We start from the raw sequence: 11856 nt of genomic DNA, 5'->3' as shown, positions 1-11856 counted from the left end.
AGGATGCGAGAGTTAAAAATAGAGACGAGCCTAGTGCCACGCACAGAGACACAGGTATTAATACAGGTATGATGCTAAATATATCAAGTAATGACCATAAACTCTAAAAAACCGTATATCAATTGGATATGTTCTATTATTGCATATATATAATTAATTTGATATGGTCATAATATAAGCTATAGTTCTGTGGCAAACAAATACCCGTAGCAGCTACATACAAGGTAAGGATCCAGAGTATTGGGCAGACGGCAGGGACACAACATAAATATATGTATATGGCCAGGTGAAAGGATATCACATTAAGGGCATAGTGCACACAAATCGATCCCACCTGGAGAGTAACGGCTATAGCCAAAGTATAGATACGACAGATCCATCCAATATCTCCTAATTGCTAACTACAGCATACATAGCATATGAATATGGGAAGTCCCAGCCAAAAGAAGGGGAGTATGAGCTAAGGCATATAGGAGTGTATGCCTTACCGACCTGCTGTGGATAGTGCGTGGAAGAGGAGGCCCCGACGCGCGTTTCGCACAAGTTGCTTCCTCGGGGGGCGCTAGTGAAGAGTGGAGAGATGAGGGTCCTTAAATATCTAACTAATGACGCCTCCAGGCGGTAATCATGGCGCTGCATCTGGCCAGGAAGCGGCTGGAGGCGGCGGAGGCGGCGTCCAACGTCACACACCCGCGCCCCACACCGACGCGTCAGTGGGAGGGGCCAGCTGTGCGACGCAAAAAGGACGCGTGTCCACGGCAACCAAGCACACGCCCAGCCAGTGAAGCGCACGCCGCCCGGAGGGAAGGAAGACACTGACGGAAGGAGAACAGCCTATAGGAAGATAGTGCATACCGCTCAGATCGCTGTAAAGAAAGTCGAATAGAACTTAAGTGCATGTAAGAGAACCGAGCAGAACCGGAAATAGATTGGTACGCTAACATAGAGGCAATATAAAAAGTGATAGAAAAGCAAGTGAACTGATAATATAGTGCATACATGAAAAAGACTGTATATACAATATAATTGTGTATATATATGTGTGTATACATGTAAGGGTGAGAGCATGGAAAGTTAAAAGATGCAAAGGAGGACTCCTAAGGAGGAGTCAAGATAACAGTGCACAGTGCTATATTGCACAGAGTACTGGGAATACCAAAAATCAGTGCCTACATAAATACTGAAGACATAGTGGTATGACTGAACACAAGTCAGACAATGTGACAAGAAGAACAACACGTAGATAACTCCAGCTGGGCGAGTCTTTTCCTCATGTCGCCACCTCGTCCGTCCATAAGGACGCGATCTATGCCCCGTACAGCTGGAGGCTCAATGGATTGTTCGCATAGACTGCATTCGCCCTAAGGGGCTTAACGAAGTTCTTAGTTTTGTCCCATTCTTGTAATAGTTTCCTTATGGCCTTATATTTATTATCTTTTTTATTCTTTGGCCATATTTAAACTTTTTACTAGTGTTTTGTGGTTTTCGTATATTCTATTGTTTTTAACAGGTGTTTTCTGTTCAAGTTATTTACATTTCTCTTTTCCTTATTCTACAGATCATTTACGTCCTGTATTAACGTTTACTTATATTCAGGAAGCGTTGATGGACTCAGCTATCAAGCAATCAAGAATTACTCCATACATCTTTGTACCTATACATAGTATTGGCTACTTTTTTATTATTATATTTATTCTTCTATTTTTTATCTATTTTTTTCTATTTTTTATTTTTATATTTTTTCTATGTTTGGTGCACTTTCGACCACCTATGTGGTCTGTATCGTACCTGCCTTATCTACGTGTTGTTCTTCTTGTCACATTGTCTGACTTGTGTTCAGTCATACCACTATGTCTTCAGTATTTATGTAGGCACTGATTTTTGGTATTCCCAGTACTCTGTGCAATATAGCACTGTGCACTGTTATCTTGACTCCTCCTTAGGAGTCCTCATTTGCATCTTTTAACTTTCCATGCTCTCACCCTTACATGTATACACACATATATATACACAATTATATTGTATATACAGTCTTTTTCATGTATGCACTATATTATCAGTTCACTTGCTTTTCTATCACTTTTTATATTGCCTCTATGTTAGCGTACCAATCTATTTCCGGTTCTGCTCGGTTCTCTTACATGCACTTAAGTTCTATTCGACTTTCTTTACAGCGATCTGAGCGGTATGCACTATCTTCCTATAGGCTGTTCTCCTTCCGTCAGTGTCTTCCTTCCCTCCGGGCGGCGTGCGCTTCACTGGCTGGGCGTGTGCTTGGTTGCCGTGGACACGCGTCCTTTTTGCGTCGCACAGCTGGCCCCTCCCACTGACGCGTCGGTGTGGGGCGCGGGTGTGTGACGTTGGACGCCGCCTCCGCCGCCTCCAGCCGCTTCCTGGCCAGATGCAGCGCCATGATTACCGCCTGGAGGCGTCATTAGTTAGATATTTAAGGACCCTCATCTCTCCACTCTTCACTAGCACCCCCCGAGGAAGCAACTTGTGCGAAACGCGCGTCGGGGCCTCCTCTTCCACGCACTATCCACAGCAGGTCGGTAAGGCATACACTCCTATATGCCTTAGCTCATACTCCCCTTCTTTTGGCTGGGACTTCCCATATTCATATGCTATGTATGCTGTAGTTAGCAATTAGGAGATATTGGATGGATCTGTCGTATCTATACTTTGGCTATAGCCGTTACTCTCCAGGTGGGATCGATTTGTGTGCACTATGCCCTTAATGTGATATCCTTTCACCTGGCCATATACATATATTTATGTTGTGTCCCTGCCGTCTGCCCAATACTCTGGATCCTTACCTTGTATGTAGCTGCTACGGGTATTTGTTTGCCACAGAACTATAGCTTATATTATGACCATATCAAATTAATTATATATATGCAATAATAGAACATATCCAATTGATATACGGTTTTTTAGAGTTTATGGTCATTACTTGATATATTTAGCATCATACCTGTATTAATACCTGTGTCTCTGTGCGTGGCACTAGGCTCGTCTCTATTTTTAACTCTCGCATCCTATATGTATTGTTTTTATGGTTGTCTATTTATTGTCGTTTATTGACCTTTAATAAAGTTGTTATATTTGAGCTCTTGTATCCATTCTTTTTTGGTTATCTGTATTATATGATGGTGGAGCATTTATACTGTTTGCCCTCTTTGTAGGTACATTGATCTAGCTGGTGTGTTCTGCACACCTTTTCTTGGGCTATGGATCTGAAAGCACGGGATCAAACCTGGCTAGCACACATTGATGCAATTTTTAAGAGTGAGGCGACACCTGGTGGTGAAATCGAGAATGGGACTATTACTGAAATTAAAACTAGTTTAAAATTTATGTTAAGAAAAAGAATGCGCATCTGGTGGAATAAGGCCACCTTGGAGAGCTATTTGTCCAAGAACTTGATCCCTCGGGGTCTTCGAGTCAGAATTTTACCCTCATTTCCCGTTGAAGACACTTTCTTTCGTTCCCGTTGGGAGGAAGCCTGCAATATATGCTCCCGATCCTTGATCGAATTACTCATAGGGCTTAATAAAAAGAGCCTGGAGTCTATGGAAAGTGAAATTGAAACTTTACAGAAGAAACTCACTGAATCTGTAAGCCCTGCGGATATGGAGTCATTCAAGAAGGACCTTGATGGACAGTTTGTTATTTGGGAAAAGGAGATTCAGGAAGTAAAAACCAGTAAATTCATGAGAGATGTACAAGACTTTAAGACTAACTCCGTATACAAGTGGTATAAGCCGCGGATGTCAACACGTTCCTCGTCTATTTCCTCTCTCTCTTCGGCGGATGGGAAAACCGATACTCTGGACACGCAACGTATTTCCTCCATTGGAAGGAATAAAAGAAAAGGTACTAACTATAATCGGAAATACAATTCTTCCAAACGGATTTATACTAATTCCGCGGGACCATCCAAACTACAGGTGATTAACCTCTCTTCTGTTCCTCTCACTGACACACAGTTGGAAGTGTTGAGTTTGGGTTTGTCTTTCTCCCCTACCTCATCATTCAATTTATTTGCAGCAATAAAGGATCTTCATCTATTTGCTAGGAAGTTGGTACTTCATAAGATACCGTACATCAGAAGAATAACTCGGATAATACCCAGTGGACTATTGAGGAGCAGGAAACGATCGCCATCTTGAACGAACTCTGTGAGGAATCCCCATCTGCTGTTTCCAAAGGTAAGTTCACACTGCCTAAGCCTAAACGCTTCCCTCCTCTCAATCTTTTTCCGGAGATTGATCTGTTTGTCAAAGTGGTCACTGAAGATTTAAAGAAAGTTCCAACCGGATTGCAACATGATAATCTGACCCGCCAACAACGACGAGCCTTGACCGATTTACGATCCATAGATCAAGTTGTAATCAAACCTGCCGACAAAGGCGGCAACGTTGTACTATGGCCAACTGAGATGTACGAAAAAGAGGCTTTTAGACAGCTGCGTGACGTTAATACCTATAGGAGGCTAAGCTTCAACCCCACCTCTATCTTTCAGGCTGAACTGCTGGATATAATTGAGGAAGCTTTTACTGATGGATTGATCACTAAAGATCTAAGAGATGGCTTGGTTCCCGACTCACCACGAATTCCATGTCTATACCTTCTACCCAAAGTGCATAAAAGCTTGACATGCCCTACAGGTCGACCCATTGTGTCCGGAAATGGAGGATTAACGGAGAATTTGGGTAAGATGCTCGATTTTTATCTCAAACCCATTGTGGAAACACTTCCTTCCTATTTGAGGGATACGGGGGATATCCTATCGAAGATTGCCAATATCAACCTGGAACCAGATATGCTGCTGGTCACATTAGACGTCGGATCTCTCTATACGTCCATTCGGCATGCAGATGGCATGGAGGCAGTGAGCTTCTTTCTAAACAACACTGATACTGATGACCACTTTTGCAGATTTTTGCTATCCTTGCTAGAATTTGCATTGAGTCATAATTTTTTTATTTTTAAGGAGGCACTCTACCTACAGCTCCAGGGTACAGCCATGGGGGCGGCCTTTGCGCCGTCCTATGCATGTCTGTTCCTGGGGCTGTGGGAGAGGAAAATCTTTATTACTGATGCCACCCCTCTCTCTTCCAACATTCTTATGTGGGCCAGATATATTGATGATGTGTTTGCGATCTGGCAAGGCTCTGAAGAAGACCTTCTGAAGTTTGTTGATGAACTCAATGTCAATGATTTGAATATTAAACTCACATGTCATTACAGCCGTGAGAAGATCGACTTCTTGGATGTGTGTGTCCAGAGGGATGGAGACGGCTTCCTCCAGAGTAATCTACACAGGAAAACAACATCGGTTAATAGTCTACTACATTCTACTTCTGCTCACCCGAAACATCTAAAAAACAGCATTCCATATGGACAACTACTTAGAGCAAAACGCATATGTTCGGAGGATAGCTCGTATCAGAAACAGGCTGATGACATCTCACATCGATTCATGGACCGGGGCTACTCAATGAGGACCATTAAACGGTGTAGGAGGAAGGCTGCACGAATCGACAGGGCAAACCTCCTTGTAACTAAGAGGGCAACCAAAAAGGATATCCAGACACCAACTGAGGTGAGATTTATAGCCACCTTTTCAAGTAAATCGACGGAGGTCAGGGCAATATTAAGTAAATATTGGCCCATTATAAAACAGGACACTATACTGAATAAATTTCTGACAAATACACCTTCTGTTACTTATCGGAGGAATAAAAATCTAAAAGACCTCCTTACCCACAGTTATTACAGGGGCCCAGAATTAAAAAATGCGTTTGGCTCTAAAGGCCCTAGATGGGGCTTTTTCCCATGTCGTGATTGCACGGCATGTAAGAATCTGGAACGGTGCTTCACATGTCTATCTAGTGATGGGTCCAAAGAATTCAGGATAACCCAGCACATAACCTGTTCCACGGACCATGTGGTCTATTATGCCACATGCCCTTGTGGACTCATCTACGTTGGCCTCACATCACGCCAACTGCGTATCAGGATCAGGGAGCATATTAGGGACATTAAAGCTGCCTTGAATTCATCGGCCGATGAATTCCTGAAACCTATTCCAAGGCACTTCAAGGAAAGGCATGGCTGTAATAGCCACCTCCTGAAAGTACGGGGCATAGATCGCGTCCTTATGGACGGACGAGGTGGCGACATGAGGAAAAGACTCGCCCAGCTGGAGGCTCAATGGATTGTTCGCATAGACTGCATTCGCCCTAAGGGGCTTAACGAAGTTCTTAGTTTTGTCCCATTCTTGTAATAGTTTCCTTATGGCCTTATATTTATTATCTTTTTTATTCTTTGGCCATATTTAAACTTTTTACTAGTGTTTTGTGGTTTTCGTATATTCTATTGTTTTTAACAGGTGTTTTCTGTTCAAGTTATTTACATTTCTCTTTTCCTTATTCTACAGATCATTTACGTCCTGTACTAACGTTTACTTATATTCAGGAAGCGTTGATGGACACAGCTATCAAGCAATCAAGAATTACTCCATACATCTTTGTACCTATACATAGTATTGGCTACTTTTTTATTATTATATTTATTCTTCTATTTTTTATCTATTTTTTTCTATTTTTTATTTTTATATTTTTTCTATGTTTGGTGCACTTTCGACCACCTATGTGGTCTGTATCGTACCTGCCTTATCTACGTGTTGTTCTTCTTGTCACATTGTCTGACTTGTGTTCAGTCATACCACTATGTCTTCAGTATTTATGTAGGCACTGATTTTTGGTATTCCCAGTACTCTGTGCAATATAGCACTGTGCACTGTTATCTTGACTCCTCCTTAGGAGTCCTCCTTTGCATCTTTTAACTTTCCATGCTCTCACCCTTACATGTATACACACATATATATACACAATTATATTGTATATACAGTCTTTTTCATGTATGCACTATATTATCAGTTCACTTGCTTTTCTATCACTTTTTATATTGCCTCTATGTTAGCGTACCAATCTATTTCCGGTTCTGCTCGGTTCTCTTACATGCACTTAAGTTCTATTCGACTTTCTTTACAGCGATCTGAGCGGTATGCACTATCTTCCTATAGGCTGTTCTCCTTCCGTCAGTGTCTTCCTTCCCTCCGGGCGGCGTGCGCTTCACTGGCTGGGCGTGTGCTTGGTTGCCGTGGACACGCGTCCTTTTTGCGTCGCACAGCTGGCCCCTCCCACTGACGCGTCGGTGTGGGGCGCGGGTGTGTGACGTTGGACGCCGCCTCCGCCGCCTCCAGCCGCTTCCTGGCCAGATGCAGCGCCATGATTACCGCCTGGAGGCGTCATTAGTTAGATATTTAAGGACCCTCATCTCTCCACTCTTCACTAGCGCCCCCCGAGGAAGCAACTTGTGCGAAACGTGCGTCGGGGCCTCCTCTTCCACGCACTATCCACAGCAGGTCGGTAAGGCATACACTCCTATATGGCTTAGCTCATACTCCCCTTCTTTTGGCTGGGACTTCCCATATTCATATGCTATGTATGCTGTAGTTAGCAATTAGGAGATATTGGATGGATCTGTCGTATCTATACTTTGGCTATAGCCGTTACTCTCCAGGTGGGATCGATTTGTGTGCACTATGCCCTTAATGTGATATCCTTTCACCTGGCCATATACATATATTTATGTTGTGTCCCTGCCGTCTGCCCAATACTCTGGATCCTTACCTTGTATGTAGCTGCTACGGGTATTTGTTTGCCACAGAACTATAGCTTATATTATGACCATATCAAATTAATTATATATATGCAATAATAGAACATATCCAATTGATATACGGTTTTTTAGAGTTTATGGTCATTACTTGATATATTTAGCATCATACCTGTATTAATACCTGTGTCTCTGTGCGTGGCACTAGGCTCGTCTCTATTTTTAACTCTCGCATCCTATATGTATTGTTTTTATGGTTGTCTATTTATTGTCGTTTATTGACCTTTAATAAAGTTGTTATATTTGAGCTCTTGTATCCATTCTTTTTTGGTTATCTGTATTATATGATGGTGGAGCATTTATACTGTTTGCCCTCTTTGTAGGTACATTGTTTCAAGAGTGCACACAAAACATGAATAAGCACAATCATATTTGCATTTGTGGCCTACTAAATTAACACTGAAATGGGAAAAATGGCCTTAAGGGGCTGAAATATAACAGTTACGTCACGTTGTCACATCTGCTTTGGCCTTAATGTACACATATAATGGGTAAAAATTTAAAAAATAAGAAACATTTATAAAAAAGATCATCAACATACAGTATGTGAGGATGGAGAATACATACCGTAACGTGAGGAGAAGACGCTCCTCAGCAGAGATGGCTTTGCGCAGCCTTGTGTCCTGAAATGTTATTCCTGGGCGTAATATCTCCAACAATCTGTCAAAGGTTTGTATAGACATGCGACAGTACAGATAAAACTTGTCTGGATGTTCCCGCAGAGCTGTATATAGCCGATGAAAATGGCCTTTAGTGAGGCGTTTAGTCAGAAGAGGATGCACCCACATTCTTCTGCTCCTCCTTCGCGGATCCACAATCACAGGGTATGGGTGCCCAAACCGACGAGACAATAGCCAGTTAAACAAAACACGCTGCGTTGGGGTGAACTGCAGGTGGTCAGACATGGTCCAAATGTTACAACAACACTCCAACAGTTGCAAAACCACAAAATGACCATATGGGAGTGAGACACATGTTGTAGAGGCCTTAAATAGGGTTGCTGAGGGTAATTTAAATCAATTTCATCCGCAAAAACTGTTATATGTCCATTTTGTCAGGTTGCGTGAAAAATACGCATTACGGTGGGCATACGGATTACATACGCAACATTACATGCGCAAAATACGCGACCACACCTTGCCTACGGAGTTCTTACGGACCACCGTATTTCTAATTTTGGAGCGTATTACGGCCGTAAAATACGGACCGTATTTTTCAACGCTGAGTGTGAGGCCGGCCTAAGGCCACGTTCAATATTTGGTCAGTATTTTACCTCAGTATTTGTAATATTAGAGTACGGTCACACTATCAGTATTTGATCAGTATTTCACATCAGTATGTGAAAGACAAAACCAGGTGAAGAACAGTTAGAGGAAAAGTATAATAGAAACACGTCACTTCTGCATTTTTCACCCAGCCCTGGTTTTGGCTTAGATATACTGCTGAAATACTGACCAAATACTGATAGTGTGACCGTACCCTTAGGCTGCCGTCACACTAGCAGTATTTGGTCAGTATTTTACATCAGTATTTGGAAGCCAAAAGCAGGTGAGGAACAATTAGAGGAAAAGTATAATAGAAACATATGCACCACTTCTGGATTTATCACCCACTCCTGGTTTTGGCTTACAAATACTGATGAGAAATACTGACCAAATACTGCTAGTGTGACGGCAGCCTTAAGGCAAAATACTGACCAAACACTGAATGTGAACGTGGCCTCATTACGTGCCTCCAACCGACAACAGTGCTTGGGGCATTGTAGCTTGGAATATTTAAAGGGCAGCTCCACCTGAAGTACAATGCACGGTAATATTATAGTGGGATCCTAGAATCAGAGCTGTAACTCTACGGCCGGGGTCACACTTGCGAGTTCAATGTGAGAAGCTCATACGAGTCTCTCGCATCAATACCCGACACTGCCGCCGGCACTCGGACCGGAGTTTGCGGCAGCATGTATTTCTATATTTCTATGCAGCCGCACACTCCAGTGCCGAGTATTGATGCACGAGTTTCTCACATTGAACTCGCAAGTGTGACCCCGGCCTAACACAGAATGAATGGTAAGTGCCCATTTGCTGCTCTGGGTTCTCACAGTGATCAGGCACCTAAAGTGGGTAGATAATAAGTTTAATTCTAGTAGCTCGCCACCTTGATGCCTCCTGGACTAGTAATTAGTGACATGTATAACTGTGGCCAACACGGATGACACAGATTGTAGCTTTGCGGTGTCCCTTTAAATAAAGTCATTCACAAAAAAAGTATAAAGAATAAAACGCATGCGCAATGATCACTACTACCCATAGTGCAAGCGCAACAATTCGGTGGGACGCGCTTGCGCAATAAACCCAAAATAACCACAGGACATGCGTCGTGGAGTAAGGCGCGTGCGCGTCGAGAAGGCTTCTGGGTTCTGCGCAAGTGCAATGAGATGCTTTCTGATCCCCGCGCTTGCGCAGTGCGACTCTCTAACTGCTTCTATTGTGGAGCTTTCGGGCGTCGTGTTTCTTCAGTACTAGGCCGACAGTCAATGACTGTATTGTTTCCCGCCGAGATCCCCCGGCGATCGGTAGCGAGCTCGATGGAAGGAGGAAAGGCCATGCTGTGAGGATGTGCGAGACCTAGTCGGCTGCCTGGCCCGGTCCGTTACCTCAGCAGCCCCGCTCCCCCTCCGCTCTTGTGCTTCACCTTCCCGGGACACGACGAGCCATGGAGCCGACGTTCCCCCCCAGCATGCTCATGTTCAGCCACCTCCCGCCGGTCACTACCTTCGCCCGTCTGGGCTCAGAACTGCTACAGCCACCTCCGCCGCCGCCACCGGCTCTTCTACCGGCTCAGGGGGACATGATCCTGAAGAAAGAGCCTGGCTCCCCCCCGCCACACCCGGCCGACTTCCTGCAGAGCCTGACGGGCATCAAGCAGGAGAAGATCCTGGAGCACGAGCAGTACCACCCGTACTACCGGCAGCGGCAGGCCGAGATCGTGGAGGTGACGGTGGGAAGCCCGGGGATCATCCCGGACCTGGGCCTCAATAGAGAGGTGAGCCGTGCTACCGTCACTGTGCCCCTATGCCAACCCTGCTGGGCTCTGGAGGGAACAATGGGCAGGACGGCCCATAACCAGGTGATGTGTGCTATAAACTAGGCCCGGGGGTCTTATATGGGGGGCTGTCTGACCCGTGGCCTATCACACCATATCAGGGCTCACTAGGGAGGTGAGCCGTGCACTGTGCCCCTATGCCAACCCTGCTGGGCTCTGGAGGGAACAATGGGCAGGACGGCCCATAACCAGGTGATGTGTGCTATAAACTAGGCCCGGGGGTCTTATATGGGGGGCTGTCTGACCCGTGGCCTATCACACCATATCAGGGCTCACTAGGGAGGTGAGCCGTGCACTGTGCCCCTATGCCAACCCTGCTGGGCTCTGGAGGGAACAATGGGCAGGACGGCCCATAACCAGGTGATGTGTGCTATAAACTAGGCCCGGGGGTCTTATATGGGGGGCTGTCCGACCCGTGGCCTATCACACCATATCAGGGCTCACTAGGGAGGTGAGCCGTGCACTGTGCCCCTATGCCAACCCTGCTGGGCTCTGGAGGGAACAATGGGCAGGACGGACCATAACCAGGTGATGTGTGCTATAAACTAGGCCCGGGGGTCTTATATGGGGGGCTGTCCGACCTGTGGCCTATCACACCATATCAGGGCTCATTAGGGAGGTGAGCCGTGCACTGTGCCCCTATGCCAACCCTGCTGGGCTCTGGAGGGAACAATGGGCAGGACAGCCCATAACCAGGTGTTGTGTGCTATAAACTAGGCCTGGGGGTCTTATATGGGGGGCTGTCCGACCTGTGGCCTATCACACCATATCAGGGCTCACTAGAGAGGTGAGCCGTGCTACCGTCACTGTGCCCCTATGCCAACCCTGCTGGGCTCTGGAGGGAACAATGGGCAGGACGGCCCATAACCAGGTGATGTGTGCTATAAACTAGGCCCGGGGGTCTTATATGGGGGGCTGTCTGACCTGTGGCCTATCACACCATATCAGGGCTCACTAGGGAGGTGAGCCGTGCACTGTGCCCCTATGCCAACCCTGCTGGGCTCTGGA

At 45.3% G+C, this 11856-nt stretch overlaps 1 protein-coding gene across 2 annotated transcripts in view; it reads left to right on the top strand.

Annotated features, from left to right (window-relative positions):
• Window positions 1-10204: 10204 nt before the first annotated feature.
• ZNF281 (zinc finger protein 281) overlaps window positions 10205-11856 on the top strand; it is a 37804-nt gene continuing 36152 nt past the window's right edge. The window contains exon 1 of one of the 2 annotated variants that reach the window (XM_069751516.1): window positions 10205-10788. In XM_069751516.1, the coding sequence (XP_069607617.1) occupies window positions 10459-10788 (330 nt within the window). In that variant the 5' untranslated portion in view covers window positions 10205-10458. The remainder of the gene's footprint in view (window positions 10789-11856) is intronic. The other variant, XM_069751517.1, reaches the window with a different exon arrangement.

This window comes from Ranitomeya imitator, chromosome 2 (assembly GCF_032444005.1).
Source record: "Ranitomeya imitator isolate aRanImi1 chromosome 2, aRanImi1.pri, whole genome shotgun sequence".
NCBI classification, from domain to species: Eukaryota; Metazoa; Chordata; class Amphibia; order Anura; family Dendrobatidae; genus Ranitomeya; species Ranitomeya imitator.
This window is presented reverse-complemented; position numbering and strand designations above follow the sequence as displayed.